Below are 17,397 nucleotides of genomic sequence, written 5' to 3'. Positions count from 1 at the left end.
TGGAAATGGTAGGTTGATGGAGTGATTGGCCAATTACATCCTCAATATCTCCAGGGCTTTGTTTCTGTAAACCTACACTTACCCCTGAATTCATTCCTGTGGTTCTCACAATCTCAAATTACCCACCCATGATTTTCATTAACATTTTACTGACCAATCAAACGTCAAGATAAGAAAAAAGGAAATGGGTAAGGGGAGTGGACATGAAGACATCCTTTCTATCAGGACTGTCTCCTTCATGTGAGTGAGTTTTTCAATGAGGATGGGCCAATTATGGACCTGTTACTTCTACAATGTATTTATACCTCATCCTGTCTGCAAGAGGTGTACAGAGGTGTTTAGAATATCTCACTTGTGTCCTGGAGATTGAGATGTTGTCAGCCCATCCTGTAAGGCTTGTGTACATACCATAATCAACGTAATTAGCAGACTCCAAGTGTTCACCAAGAGATTGAAGGGGCACCTGCTGGGGTACTGCCGGGATGTGCGTTGGTGCGTGCTTGCGGGTGCATGTGTGTGTGTGCCAGTGCATGTGTTTAATATTTTGACTTTGAAGATTATTAGTGACTGGCCATTTATTATATAGAAAGGAGGTGGAGGCCATGCAAAAATGTTAGATACAATGAGAGGGGGGAGTGCGGGAGGATGTCAGCAAAATATGGTACAGCCCTAAAGGGAAGAGGCATGAATTATGTTGATTACGGTACTACTGTTTTCATTGTCACCTGTGATAGTCTTTTGTATTTAGGGCATTAATAATTATACACTTTCAGTAATTGTACGCTAAAATCCTTCCGGATCAACGAGATCCTATTGTTAGAGTTGTCCATGGGTATATTCTCAGGATGCAGTTCCATAGTTCAAGGTCAAGCAGTTCATTTCCAAAACAGAATGGAATTAACTTTGAATTTCCTCAGTTTTGCCTTGCACAGTTTGGGGTGAATGTCTTACTGTCTGCAGTGGAAACAGTAATTGCAGACAGTTTTTTAGCTTCCTGTGCTGTGACCAAATGTGTCTAAATTTTATAGCAGTTCAATAAGTAGAACTATACTGTATTGACAGCCCTATTGAGAACTGCATGCTGGGACTACCCCTCGTCAGTATGTACCTAACAGGGTTGGCTTACTCTGTCATCTCTTGTCACCCTTGATGCACTAGGCCAAAAACCTATTTTCATGACTTTGAATCCTGTTTCTAGGTTTGTCAGAATCAATCCCTAACCGTGTTTTTCCCCAGAATGGAAATGTCTTGCATCACTTCAGGCTCATCCCACATGAAGCTGACATGCCGTGATATAACTGATATACTGTTCTCAAGCGGCATTAAGCAAACATAACCTGATGCACTCCCACATATATAAGCTCTGAAACCCCTGCTTGCTTGATTGGTGGACATTGAAAGTCAGGTTAGTGGATTTAGAAATCCTAGTGAGCATAATTAGTGCTTTGTGACTATTATCACTAAAGACTTATGAAAGGATTTGTTCTGGAAATCATCTGATTGGAATAGTCATTTTTGTTCATAGATTCAAGAGCAGTCAGTAATAATAGATACTTCATCAATATCATCATGTTCTTCTCATGTCAAAGGTGTAGTCACTGTTAGAATGTGCAATTGGTTATTGAAGTACAAAAAAGGCTTTGAGTCACTACACAATTCATGCTTGGATGTTAATGAAACTTGTAGCAAATATCTGAAATTTCTCCATCTTTCTCCATCTGATTTGTATTGGCTAATCTTGTAATTCTGCCAAATGTCAAGGCCATATCAGGTTGTAAATGAAAGCGCTGCACCTGGTTCAGTTCCTGCGATGACAGATGTAGTTTACTGTATGCAGTGAGTTAGATGTGTCACTGATGCCTTCAGCATTTGATGTCTCGCTTGTAGGTCACTTGTTGGTCAGTGTTGTATTGGGACATAATTTTACCATATCATGACGTCCTTCATCAAAAATTCTGAGTGATATAGATGGTAGGTCAATGTCAATAGTTGTTGAAATACAGTTTTCAATGCCTGTGTTCATCGTGATGGCTGTAGCTGAGAACTTGGACACTATTGAGTCTGTTTTGAGCGTCCATGCACAGAGTAGCATTATGTATCACTGGGTGTCAGGTGAAAGGGAAAGGTGTTTTCAGGGATGAGAATTTCCGTGGTTCCGCTGTGTTCAGCTGAATTCCTTTCCTTTAGAATATACATAAATCATACAGTCCCCCAGACCCCCAGCTAACCTTCAATGTTTCTTAAAACTGAATACATTCTCATCCTTGAGTTTAATTTGCTCATGTTTGTCAATTCATCTTCTAAAGCTGCACTTTGATGTTAGGGCTTATCCTCACATCCCTCAAAGCTGTTATGACCACCTTTACGCCAACTGTTGAAACATGTGGAAATTTAATACTGTGTATGTATTCCTTATCACGATGACTGGATTCCTTGTTTCTGTGTATATCATTTTCAAGATTGCTGTTTTCTCATTAATGTAAATGAAATCTACACCTTATATGCCTTTTTCAAATGTGACAGAGTTGTATCCCTTAGTGAATCATGGATATAACTTCTCAAGTTTTGCCCTAATTTTGATCCTGTGAGCACCATGCTTTGCTTTGCTTTCACTTTGGGCTGTCCTCTGCATCAAGCTCCCATCTTCCTGAGGCAAGGGAGTCTAGTTTCCACCCTTCCCGAGCTACGCTGGAATTCCATGGCTCGATCGTAGCACCACCACTGGCTATTACTAGTTATGCCACTTCTATGGTCCTCCTATTGACCAATCAGATTCCACCGCTTGTATCACTTGCATTTGCTGCAAACAAAATGGCAGCGCCCAGACAAGACGATCTGATCAATAATCAAGATCTATATTGTAATACAATTGGTCTTACCTGCAAAGTGCATCAAATCATTTGAGCACCTTGATTAAAAACATGAAAAGATTCAGAAAATATGTCTAGATTCCCAGTTGACTGTACATATGCTTTGCAAATCCTGCTGTCAACAGAAATCTGCATGTTGAAAATGCATGTTGTTTTTTAACCGGATGTCAAGTTCGTTGTGGGATTTTGATTGGACTATGCATACACTTGTAAGTCAAGCCAAAATATAACTCCGAAATTCCAGCCAAGTTGGGCAAGGGTGGAAACTGGACTTTTACAAGGCTTTGGATGGCATTTAAAAGTGATGTACATAAGGAAGAGAATTTATGGATGTCAACATCTTTATTATGAGGAACACAACATTTCTGAGTATATACTTACTCCTTCATCAGGTTCCTATGTTCTCTGCTTCATAGCATTTATTCACCTGATGAAGGAGTAACTTCCTTGCCTAGGGAAGATGCAGGCTCCATGCTGGGTCAAACTGAATTAAGATAAACACAGCATAAGCCCAATACACTCACCCAAATGGAATTTTATTGGGGATCCTGGCCTGCTGACTAGAATGTACAGTGAAAGAATAGGTAACAGTTGTATATGTAACACACAAAGAACTGGAGTTTTTTATATCAGTTTTTAAAGGGACTATTACCACAAGACAGAACCTGTCATCCTTTTACAATTGAGCCTTCAATGAAATTCAGAAGTGTATAAACAAAAGAAATACTGACAACCACCAACGAAACAAATTTGCAATTGACATGTGACCTACAAAACGTGAACCTGTATTTTTTCATGAAACTGTCTGTGCCTTTTTGTACATTTATCGATATGTTTGTTTTGTCATGCAAGAAAAAAATCATGCAAGGGGAAGAACTGTTGACCAATTCCAGACTGAGAAAGAAAAGTGATCAGAAGATCCACACATTTCTACATTTTCTTTTGAATAAAAGGTTGTTCAGAGAAAACTTAGTTACATTTGGAATAGCAAATTATCTGCCTCTCATGCATCAACCGTAGAAGCAACTCACCAAGCACCAAGCACAGGATTCCCACTGGTTGGTATTTCCTTAAAGCACTTGAGTTATCACATGTGTGAAGCCCATTTCTGGTGTCCCCCGCCGTGATATTGCTGGAATATTGCTTAAAGCGGCATAAAACCATACTCACTCACTTGAGTTATCTCTAAGTATACACAGGAGCTTTACGTCAAACAGTTTTTGTGATCACTGATAATATGAAATGGCTTCCATATTTTATGTTTTATTTTCAATTATTTTAACCAATCTGTTTCTCCCATGGCAGCATTTATGTTTTAATGTCTGAGTACTACACACACACAGGAACTCGATGATAGCTTGTTTAGAGTAATTTTCGTATAGAATAAAAATCACACACCTCTATACACATATAGTCTATTGTGTACACACAATAGACAGAACTAGCCAGTCAGTAGGTATGCTATCTAATAAGCTTTTGAAGTTGGGGGCTTAATCAATGTTACTAACGCAGCTTTACTTTAAAGGGGCACTGATCTAAAGCAGTTCCCTGGGACTGGTTGTTGCCTTTGTTATTAATATTGTTTTTCCCGTGAGTACCCGGATGATATAGCAGAAACCTAGACTAGTTCACGACCTGTGCTGCGCAATTGGTAAGCCCATTTGTTACTTTTATTGATAGTATAAGGGCGTATTGTCACATTGATCAACAAAATGAAATACAGTGGGTAGCATCAGTAATGATGATGAAGTTTGGATAAGTCATTTGCTTGGTAATTGTACAATTTTCGTTTACACTATTTTGACTTGCAACACAAAGTAAATATTTCTCCTGAACATTGCTTATTTTATCGTGTTTATATATCAAAATGTGCAAAATTTTCACTTAGGAAATTTATTAAACGCCTGAATATTCAGTTATTTTACAAATTGACTGAAAAATATGTCCATCTGTATTATTATAAAACAAATTCCAAAGATTTTTATGTTTAATATCATCACCAAGAGACTAAATGTTACGATGAAAAGTACATTTCTATATTGTTTGGCTTATAATCCAACCTACATAATAATCTATTGTGATGTTTTTAGGCCCTTTTGATCATCTTAATCAATTTTAGTCAATCTGTTATAGAAATGGACAGATTTTTCAGTCAAAATGACTGAAATATTTACACATTTTTATAAATTGCCTGAGAGAGTCGCATTTTACAAATTGTCTGTAATATATACACGCCTACAAAGGACTTGTGAAAACGTCTATCGCGCATCGAAGAATTTCCCAACCAAGACGTAGAGGAACAAGAATGAATCTGTCCAATAATACAGCAAATGAAGGAAAACAAAAGGCAAATATCATAATTATAACCTACCAAATTTATGTGTATAATTTTAGGCAGCTTTCTTGTTCGAGATATGTATCCGTGAATATCCATACAAAGGAACAATATCCCACATGTCTGCAGCTGTACAAAGAATCTTAATCGATGTCACATGTCTCTGTAACAATCAAACATTTTAAAATATATATATCTTTTCGGGATATTATAACCCGTGTTCATTTCCCAACTGATCACTTAGGTTGTTTCAGGTGTTTCACATCGGTGTCAAGTCTCAAAGGTCAGCTGAGAAATCCTACATGACAGCTATTTTCATAACGTCCACAGTCCCTTAAAAAATCCATTGATTTAAATAACAATGAGCAATCAATCAACATATTATCGGTTAACCCTTTGAACAAAGTATGTTGTTTTTACATCGGCACTTCACGCCATGATATGAGTGTATTCCCTTTGTTATCCCCCGCCGCGCGAAAGCGCGAAGCGGGGGATATAGTATTCACGACCGTCCGTACGTCCGTCCGTCCGTCCGTCCGTACGTCCCACCTGTTTGTTGCCGCGATATCTCAAGAACTAAACACTGGATTGTCTTCATATTTGGAACTATGGTGTATATACAGACTCCGCAGACACCAGTCGGTTTTGGTGACCTTGATCCCATTTTCAAGGTCACAGCAGACAAATCTGCTTTTAGAGTTTGAAAACGGTGTTGCCGCGATATCTCAAGAACTAAACACTGGATTGTCTTCATATTTGGAACTATGGTGTATATACAGACTCCGCAGACACCAGTCGGTTTTGGTGACCTTGATCCCATTTTCAAGGTCACAGGAGACAAATCTGCTTTTAGAGTTGGAAAACGGTGTTGCCGCGATATCTCAAGAACTAAACACTGGATTGTCTTCATATTTGGAACTATGGTGTATATACAGACACCGCAGACACCAGTCGGTTTTGGTGACCTTGACCCCATTTTCAAGGTCACAGCAGGCAAATCTGCTTTTGGAGTTGGAAAACGGTGTTGCCGCGATATCTCAAGAACTAAACACTGGATTGTCTTCATATTTGGAACTATGGTGTATATACAGACTCCGCAGACACCAGTCGGTTTTGGTGACCTTGATCCCATTTTCAAGGTCACAGCAGGCAAATCTGCTTTTAGAGTTGGAAAACGGTGTTGCCGCGATATCTCAAGAACTAAACCTCTCGATTGTCTTCATATTTGGAACTATGGTGTATATACAGACACCGCAGACACCAGTCGGTTTTGGTGACCTTGACCCCATTTTCAAGGTCACAGCAGGCAAATCTGCTTTTGGAGTTAGAAAAGGGTGTTGCCACAATATCTCAAGAACTAATCGCTGGATTGTCTTCATATTTGGTACTATGGTGTATATGGCGGGGGATATTTCGTCACTCTGTGACAAATACTTGTTTTAGTAAACCTAGACATGTAAACACTCACTTTTGACATATCCACTGTGAAAGATAACAGTGATTAATCAATCAATGCATTTTCTGTTAATCCTTGGATGACTAGGAACTATCCGTTGATTTACAAAAAAGTAAATCAACTGATCATTCATCTCTTGCTTGGCTGCCACGTGTATATTACATAACACACATTTCACCTCACTTCAAACCTGGATTTAGATTGAATAATTACCCCAGACACAATAAATGCCAAATGGGAACCTTTGTCAGGTAATCTAAGTGGTGCCACCACTAATTATACCTGTAATAAATTCATTAACTGAGCATCAAGTGAATGACGACAAATACACAAGTGTAGGGTATACCAGAAAACGTGGATGACAACGAGGGAGTAGTAATCGTATTATCGACGCAATCCGAAATCCGAAAATGCTTTCACTGCATGGATATTTTTTTATTATTAAACTATAACCATCAGGGGTATTTCCAAATGAAGACATCCGATGAGCTCCGCCGTTGTTTTTGTCTGTTTAGGCTGAAGAAATTAATTAACATGCACCCTTTGTCAAAATCTTTATAGATCATAGTTAACCAATCAGTGTTCAAAAATGAGTAAAACAAATATTGCCTCCAAGTATATTTAGCTGTCCTTGCAGACAGTAGCCAAGTCTCTTGTCACGCTCAGTTGCGTTGTGTATCATCTGGGTACTCACAATAAAAAAAAAACAATAACAAAGGCAACAACCAGTCCTGGGGAATTGCTTTAGATCAGTGCCCCTTTAAGTTTATTCCAGAGTGCTGTTGTATCAGAGTAAAGCATCTGATTTTAATTACAGTGACTTTCACTTTGATAAATTGTAAGTTGTGGTTTATATGTACTTTACAGTTGCACTGGTGCAATCTGTTTTATGATATCTGTTATATGATGCTGCGTGTGTGTATATTCTGTCCAGATTTAATCAACATATGTTCACTGCAACTGACTGGATCTGGCAACACTGTTTTTGTGATTGTACTGTAACTAGTGTAAGAGGCATGTCATACCATGGTGCTTCTCTCGTGTATATTTAGAATAATGGTTACCATGGCTACACACTCTATTTTTTAGGGTTGACAGATTTTGGTTTGGGTGGAAATGACAATATATTATATGTTATAAAAATGTTTGGTTGTTTGGGTCAATCTGTTTTGTATAAAACAGTAAATGTTAATACTGTGTGAAATGCAGAATGTTTAAACAGTTTACAGTAATATATATGATATAAAGTTCATAGTGACATAATTTCACTTTATGTTTGTAGTTGTAAATTATTATTTCACAAATCAAAGATGGATTGGTGGGGCAAATAAAAATAAATTTAAAACTTTTATTTTATTTTATGATTGTACATTTCGGCTCGAATTGTAAAACCACAAGAACCTTAATATGAGTGTTCTTATATGAGGATATTGTGTATATTGTTTCAGAGGCAAATTTGGCCTAGCGAGATACATGTTGTATTCACATGTTGTATAACACATAAACCATTGTCAAGTGTAGGGTGAAGACATCTCGACTGTCCCTTGTAAGAAGTGATGCCCTCTATGGAATATTGTAATCGGGATTGAAATGAGTTGTATACAAGTCAATAGCTTTTCAGCCAAAAATGATTGATTGGTTGATTGAAGGGATACAGGTGGTGTGTTGTGTATTCTCCACAAGCATATAGGGAACATGTGGGTCACAGAAAGCAGGGTGTGGAGTGGCCACAAGCAAGGGTATAGCATAGGGTACATGTGGGTCACAGAGAGCAGGGTGTGGAGTGGCCACAAGCAAGGGTATAGCATAGGGAACATGTGGGTCACAGAGAGCAGGGTGTGGAGTGGCCACAAGCAGGGGTATAGCATAGGGTACATGTGGGTCACAGAGAGCAGGGTGTGGAGTGGCCACAAGCAAGGGTATAGCATAGGGTACATGTGGGTCACAGAGAGCAGGGTGTGGAGTGGCCACAAGCAAGGGTATAGCATAGGGAACATGTGGGTCACAGAGAGCAGGGTGTGGAGTGGCCACAAGCAGGGGTATAGCATAGGGTACATGTGGGTCACAGAGAGCAGGGTGTGGAGTGGCCACAAGCAGGGGTATAGCATAGGGTACATGTGGGTCACAGAGAGCAGGGTGTGGAGTGGCCACAAGCAAGGGTATAGCATAGGGTACATGTGGGTCACAGAGAGCAGGGTGTGGAGTGGCCACAAGCAAGGGTATAGCATAGGGAACATGTGGGTCACAGAGAGCAGGGTGTGGAGTGGCCACAAGCAAGGGTATAGCATAGGGTACATGTGGGTCACAGAGAGCAGGGTGTGGAGTGGCCACAAGCAAGGGTATAGCATAGGGAACATGTGGGTCACAGAAAGCAGGGTGTGGAGTGGCCACAAGCAAGGGTATAGTATAGGGTACATGAGGGTCACAGAGAGCAGGGTGTGGAGTGGCCACAAGCAAGGGTATAGTATAGGGTACATGTGGGTCACAGAAAGCAGGGTGTGGAGTGGCCACAAGCAAGGGTATAGCATAGGGTACATGTGGGTCACAGAGAGCAGGGTGTGGAGTGGCCACAAGCAAGGGTATAGCATAGGGTACACGTGGGTCACAGAGAGCAGGGTGTGGAGTGGCCACAAGCAAGGGTATAGCATAGGGTACATGTGGGTCACAGAGAGCAGGGTGTGGAGTGGCCACAAGCAAGGGTATAGCATAGGGAACATGTGGGTCACAGAAAGCAGGGTGTGGAGTGGCCACAAGCAAGGGTATAGCATAGGGTACATGTGGGTCACAGAGAGCAGGGTGTGGAGTGGCCACAAGCAAGGGGTATAGCATAGGGTACATGTGGGTCACAGAAAGCAGGGTGTGGAGTGGCCACAAGCAAGGGTATAGCATAGGGTACATGTGGGTCACAGAGAGCAGGGTGTGGAGTGGCCACAAGCAAGGGTATAGCATAGGGAACATGTGGGTCACAGAGAGCAGGGTGTGGAGTGGCGGTGGTCTCTCAATAATCAAGTCTGGACCAGACAATCCAGTGATTGACATCGTGAGCATTGATCCAGCAATTGGGATCGATTATATGCATCAACCAAGTCAGCAAGTCTGACCACCTGATCCCGTTAGTCGCCTCTTACGACAAACATAGTCAGAATCCCAATTATGTTTCTAGGCTTGTCAGCACCATACCAATGCTCGTGGTTTCACTAAAGTGGTAAATGTCTGAGACCTGCATCACTTCAGGTTTTCCTCAAACATTAAACTGACACACCGTGATATAAATGGAATACTGTTCAAAGCGGCGTTACTCCCAACTCACTCACATAAGTCAAAGAGACATAACTCTTATCGAAACACAATAGACATTGAAATTCCAACAGAAATTGTTTTTGGATATTGGTCAGTTAAATTTTCTGTTGATATATGATATGTGTCGATGCATCAGTTGTTCATCTCTGACTGGATATGTCGGAATATATATTGAGAGTATATGTTCAAAGAATCAATGTTATACATTAGATTTTGTCAATTTGTTAATGAAAATTGAATATTGCATGATACCATCATCTAGTCACATGAAGATTTATACATGGAATTTGTGATTCCCTTTTTTCTGCAGAATGTGAAGAGCCATCATAAGGTACTGCTAGAATATTGCTTGAAAGGGGTAAGTGGTGATAGGGCTGGGACGAGTCCAAATTAATACCCAGTGACCCCACCCCCTATTACCTGACCCCACCCAGGAACCAGCTCAAGGTCTCAAGAGTTGGGTACAAAATGTCCAACTGGTATTTGTTGTGTCTGAGGCCTGGCATAAAGTATCTGGATACACATATAAAACAATCTAGTCATGCATATGCTTTATCACCAATCAGACATATAAAAGATAAAAGAAATGTGTGCATAGTCAGAAAGTAATGTGAACATTAGTGCCTTGTAATGTCACCATGGAGTTATTGTGAATTTTTGTTATAAATCAATGTAAAAGCATGGGCCCGGGTAGTCCTGTAGGCACCCGATGGTACCCACCCAACCCGAGTACCCAAGTACCTGTCCCAGCCCTTAGTGGTGTACACTCACTCACTCTCAGGAGCTGCTTTGCAGTGTCAGCTCACCCTGCACTACAATCTCAGCTCACCCTGCACTACAATCTCAGCTCACCCTGCACTACAATCTCAGCTCACCCTGCACTACAATCTCAGCTCACCCTGCACCACAATCTCAGCTTACCCTGCACCACAATCTCAGCTCACCCTGCACTACAATCTCAGCTCACCTCACCCTGCACAACAATCTCAGCTCACCTCACCCTGCACTACAATCTCAGCTCACCCTGCACTACAATCTCAGCTCACCCTGCACTACAATCTCAGCTCACCTCACCCTGCACTACAATCTCAGCTCAGCTCACCCTGCACTACAATCTCAGCTCACCCTGCACTACAATCTCAGCTCACCCTGCACTACAATCTCAGCTCACCCTGCACTACAATCTTAGCTTACCCTGCACTACAATCTCAGCTCACCCTGCACTACAATCTCAGCTCACCCTGCACTACAATCTCAGCTCACCTCACCCTGCACTACAATCTCAGCTCACCTCACCCTGCACTACAATCTCAGCTCACCTCACCCTGCACTACAATCTCAGCTCACCCTGCACTACAATTTCAGCTCACCCTGCACTACAATCTCAGCTCACCCTGCACTACAATCTCAGCTTACCCTGCACTACAATCTCAGCTCACCCTGCACTACAATCTCAGCTCACCCTGCACTACAATCTCAGCTCACCCTGCACTACAATCTCAGCTTACCCTGCACTACAATCTCAGCTCACCCTGCACTACAATTTCAGCTCACCCTGCACTACAATCTCAGCTCACCCTGCACTACAATCTCAGCTCACCCTGCACTACAATCTCAGCTCACCCTGCACTACAATCTCAGCTTACCCTGCGCTACAATCTCAGCTCACCCTGCACCACAATCTCAGCTCACCCTGCACTACAATCTCAGCTTACCCTGCACCACAATCTCAGCTCACCCTGCACTACAATCTCAGCTCACCTTCATGTAAAACACCATCTCAGTGCTTTGTAGTTTGAAGCTGTCAAATTAGTCCTGATTTAGTAGCAATAAAGGCCATGACGTACCTAATTAGTTTTTCAAGAGTCCTATCGTTGGTGCTATATAAAGAAACAGTAAAATTCATGAGAATTAGAAATTTTATATATTTGTGTTGAAATATTTATTTGGATTAATAATAATTGTTTTAGTAGTTAGATATTGATTTGAAAAAAAAAAATCAATATTTTCACCAAGTGAACTATCACTTTCATGTCATGGTTATGCTATAAATCAGTATTAAGGTCAGTAAGAAAATACAAGATAAATACATGCTTTTCTTTTCCTATAATATGTCTATCTCCTCATATAATCTGACAAGATTGTTATTTCAACTCATACCTGTGCCAGTTGTGAAAATATCAACATTATTTGATGGGATTTTATATGTACAAATCCTCATCACTGCTGAAAGCTTAAATTTGTACATGACCAGTGCTTTCATATCAGGTGCCCTTTTGCTTGGCAATAAACCTCTTTTTCAGAAGTTTTGTTATTGTTGTAACTTTAGTTAGGATTTAATTTCTGGACACCTTAAAGAAGGAACTGCAAACAGCATGTCGCCAATGGACATGCTCCTGTGTAGCTTGTCATTGTTGTTTGTTGACTAACGACGTACCCAGCAATATTCCAGCTACATGACAGCAGTCTGCAAATTGAATCTGGACTAGACAATCCAGTGACTGACATCCAAGCATCTATCTACGCAGTAGAGATACGATGACATTCATTAATTGAGTCACCAGCCTGACCACTCGATCCCGTTAGTCGCCTCTTTCGACAAGCATGGCTTGTGCTTGCCAGCTTGAAAAAAAATGTTTCGATCCTTGGTGTCTGATAAGAAGATTCTTGAAGATTATCCACAACTCAATGATTTTCTGCAAAATGTTTAAGTTGACATGCTGGATGTTAGGCATGTAACAAAATGCTAGGTCACCAATTTGACAACAACAATAAATTTAAGTTCTTCAGATTTTATTTGACAGAATAACTTACATTGGCACTATATCATGTCACTGCACAGGATGGAAACATACACAATACCGAAGTACAACATTCACATCCTATTGGTACTTTACATAGTCACTCTCAGCATGCAACACACCCAATACAGAGGGGGGAGGGGGCTCCACTTCAACAGCAGGACCTCAACATCACATCAGTGGTCCATCATTGCATGTCCATGTGCACATTATCCCATTTATGTTTATTATCATGATTAAAATGACAGCACCACAACAAAAAATAGCCCACAAGTTACATATTTGCTCATCAGAATCGATTGGGTGAATTATATTCAAAAATATGTCCTCCATATACACAAGAAAATGGGAAAATGTTTGGAAGAGCAAATAAATTCTGAATGGACTCCTCAACATCATGAATATTCATCATTATAATGGCCCTCATGCGGGGTTGGTTTCAAACACTGTTCGTTATGTTCACACGGTGGTATTACTTGAAAGATTATCAGTACATTGAAACATCCCCTATATTGCTGATGTTTTGAATATGACCTCATTGAAAACTGTTGTTAAACAACCACTTTAATAAGTTAACATAACTTTGTATTTCAAATAGTAATCAATGGCAATGACAGAGACAAATAATCTTCCCGGAGCCATGAATGATTACATAAGAGTTACTGCCTTGTTGTTTCTGACATGGTTTAGTTATCATGGTGAGTAGAAACATCAAATAAAGTGCCCTTATTAGTTAGCAAGGTAAGGAGGCCAACAAGTTTCTTGTGTTACGAATTCCAGAATCCAGTATGTAGTCCGTGTTTTACGAAACACAGAAATGCGCTTCCAGTACGCACAAATGTATAGAATGGATGCAGAAAAAATATATATTGTGTCCCAAGGGACGAACAATAATTTTCATGTAAAGTTCAAGTGATTATTATTAGATCTTACAGTACAATACACCGTTTCACTAACTTACAGGACCCTCATATATCCTGAAAGGACCATTGAATTTAGTAATTGGGGTCCTCTAGATCCCTAGTTCTGTAGGTCAGGGTGAAACCCTGTACGTGTTCCTGTGATGAGGACGGTACTTGATACCTAGTGTTGTCACATGACTGTAGCCATGACATGCTGTTTCACATCCCCATGCTTCTGCTGAAAACAACCCTTTTCAAACTACAAACTGTTGTTTTAAGTCTATTATGTTCAAAACCATTCAATTAAACTTGTGTCATTTAACATGTTCATTAAGAACATGACTAGCATGCATTGTGTTTAGCATCCTCAGCAACAAGCATACAACATATTAAGAGTGAGCAAGTGTTTCCTTGTCATGTTAATCTTGTAGATGGCTAAGATCAGCTATGTTGCCATGGTTACGGAAGTATGTAAACGTAGCCTGAGTCTAGTAAAATGTTCTTTGGTCTTGTAAGCTTAACATGAATAAATTAATAATCAACAAAACAGAAACACTAAATTTTCCTGAAAATGATTTAGAAATTGCTGTACAACTATCCACACAATACATGCCTGGGGTTGCTGCAGTCACCACTAGTCACTGTTTATCATAAGGTTCATATCACTTCTTGGGCAACCCCCAGGAAAAGTCTGCCTATGTGTAGAATTTCCAGCACACAGATGTCTGGATGACTGAAACTGCACCTACTCTGGTGGGCTCCCATCAAAGGACGACAGCAGCAGTTTTCACCACCTAACCACAATTAGCGAGAAATATCTACTTTCAGTTTCATATCATTTTACTGAGCAATACTGAAGAAAGGAGCACTCAGGGCCTTTCTCTTCAACATGTTCAAAATCCACACAATTGTAATCGATTTGCATTCTTATTCTATGTTTTTGTTCAGAATCACAGTCATTATGATATCAGCTGCATAATGTGCATATCATCATCTAAATTTCTGTTATACTTGAATGAGTTTCTTAATTGCTCTAAATTGAATCATTATGTAAATCTCAAATCAGCAAAGTCATTGTAAGCTAGAGAAGGATATTCATTCCATACAAATACTACTGGTACTTGTCATGCACATACTGGAAGCAGGTGGACATTCTTCAGATTCTCAGGGAACTAAGTTACCATGGGTAAGTTCTGCTCTTAGCAATATTCCAGCCATATGACACCAGAAATCATTTTGGCTTTACACATTGTACCCATGTAGGGAATCGAACCTGGATGCTGTAACTACCATGATACCAAAATATGAGGAATCAAATCCAGATCCTTGACATTTGCAGCAAAAAGGTAATGATCCATGTGATCATATCCCAATTGTGTGGATCGATGCTCATGATGACAATCACTGGACTGTCTGGTCCAGACTCGATTATTTACAGACTACCATCATACGGCTGGAATATTGCTTTGAGTACCGCTAAACAAACAAAACAAAAGAAAGGGCATGATGGCAACATATATTATTCATATTAGTCCCCAAAACATGTGTTGGTAACATCATGATGTGTACACATAACAGCGTTCAATCTATTAAAAATGCAAAAGGAAATAACCATAAACAACAGTTTTTGTATTTTTGTCCCTACACATTACTGACATTACCAATATTCACTGACTTAGTCAAACTCAAATATATCACAAGCCATGCTAACAGTGTAAAACTTCAATATTCAAATTCAATCCAAGGCATATCCATAAAACAAAGTGACACATAATGAATGATGATAAGTTGTAAACAGTACAGTTACCAGAGTCACGATAGTAACATGCGTACAACTTGGATGATCATGGACACTTGAGATCGTAATCAAGTGGAGACCATCCGAAGTGTTCAATATACTGCCACCACTTGCATTCTTTTCCAGTGGGTTGATGATATGAAATATGGATTCAGATCATACAAAGAAGTTCATCCCAAGATTCACTGCAACTTCCACATGTTCAGGAAAAGTTTCATCACAGCTTTTTGCAGTCCAGGTTTATTTATCGCCAATACCCCCTTCATAAATATGTTGAGTGAGTGTTTCAGATCACTGTACTGTAGGTGGTTGAAGGGTGGGCAAACCAGTTATCTTTCAACGTCTGAATGTTTATACATTTATAGACAACTCTGTTCCAAGTGCAAATGTGAGTGTTAATCTGGTCTGCTTGAGCCATGTGCATTAAAACACTTGGAATATGTGCCCCGCTGGTCACATTCAAAGCACTCAAGACTAATTTTCTCTTGATAGTTTCTTTTCTTATTGTTTACTGTGAATGGTATCTTTCCAAATGAACATACTTATAGGAGGAGATTCGGTAAAGTTGATTTATCAGCCATGAAGCAAGCACAAACGTACATCACTCCCATAAACAAATTCAACAAAGCCATTTTTTTAGGCATCCCAAGAAGATGTCCACTTCTGAATTCTCTTTCGTATCTAAAAGCAAGAAACACTGAAAGTACTGGTAGTAGCATCCATTTTGTACAATGTAAGCTCATCATTATGAAGACAATATAAGGCACAAATAATAAAGCTGCAAATAAAAGATAGGATCCGGTGCGTCCAAGCAAAATTGCAATTGTCATTATACCTGCAGACTTGTCAGATTCCATATCCCTTGTGTTGTTGCTATGTAAAATTCCTACAGTGTTCAAAGCTAGTGGGATCGCATATAAAAATGGACTGAGGGATAACTGTCCCGCCTGGCATAAAAATGCAAACATCACTGTCAAAGGTCCAAAGGTAAAGAAAATCACCAAATCACCCATGGCGATATATTTTAGTCCCATTCCTCCTGTGTACAGAAAACTACTCGACAAGCCTCCAAAATAGATCAACGCTATGTGTTCCATCTTGGCTGGTGAAAGGAAGGCGAGCAACAAAAATCCCACACAGCCCATCACATAAAATACTCCTCCCAGGAAGGCGACGTCCGCGGGAGACAGCAAACGGTCCACCAATGTTCGATCATCACTTTTCTTACTGTCAATACCTCTTGTGTAATCAAAGTAGGTATTTACGAGATTACCAGCTGCGTGAACAGAGAGCGCTGTAAGACATATTACAAGAAATATACTCAGATCGTAAGTGCCCGATGTCTTGAATGCCAGTGTAGAACCCAGTGCTACTGGAGTGAAGGAGGCGGTAAATGACCACGGGCGAAGGGCAGCGAAGTATTGAGACAGCTGGCTTTGGAAACTGTGTGGAATATTTACCCGTCCATTCTTTACTTCAGACTTCTGAACGCCATTAACGAACTTCTTTGTCATTTTGCCTGATATGGCCACAGGGAATTATATATCAGTCCCGCTATAAACGTAAATATGTGTGCTATCATCAAACAACACACACGACTCATCTGCAACAACCGGCCATGTTGCGTATTCACCGGAAGTGCGTAAATGTTATTAATAAGTGCCAATATGAACTTATAAATGATGGGATGCAATTTGTAAGTATAGTCGCCATCTATTCATACGCGAATACACAGCTAAACCACTATTTCGACGGAAATCTCCCGTTTGTGATTATTTCCGGTAATGCCAGTCAATAACTTAACTGGGCTCCTGTCTACTTAAACAAGTAAACCGCTAAGCTTGCTGAGCGAACCAAGAATGAAACCCGTTTATCCGAAAACTGGTCACAGTGTTGGCACGCGCTGCTAGTTATGCGCGTTTAGTATATACATAG

At 40.2% G+C, this 17,397-nt stretch overlaps 1 protein-coding gene across 1 annotated transcript; it reads right to left on the bottom strand.

Moving 5' to 3' along the window:
• Positions 1-12,737: 12,737 nt before the first annotated feature.
• On the bottom strand, positions 12,738-17,284 carry LOC124110768 (ubiA prenyltransferase domain-containing protein 1-like). Its single transcript, XM_046470161.2, has one exon. It carries the CDS (start codon positions 16,974-16,976, stop codon positions 16,005-16,007), a length of 972 nt encoding a protein of 323 aa, XP_046326117.1. The 5' UTR covers positions 16,977-17,284; the 3' UTR covers positions 12,738-16,004.
• Positions 17,285-17,397: the final 113 nt, after the last annotated feature.

The sequence above is a fragment of the Haliotis rufescens genome, unplaced genomic scaffold, assembly GCF_023055435.1.
Source record: "Haliotis rufescens isolate VD_foot unplaced genomic scaffold, xgHalRufe1.0.p SCAF_13, whole genome shotgun sequence".
Lineage (NCBI taxonomy): Eukaryota > Metazoa > Mollusca > Gastropoda > Lepetellida > Haliotidae > Haliotis > Haliotis rufescens.
The sequence above is the reverse complement of the archived record's forward strand: the minus strand, read 5'-3'. Positions and strand labels throughout refer to the sequence as shown.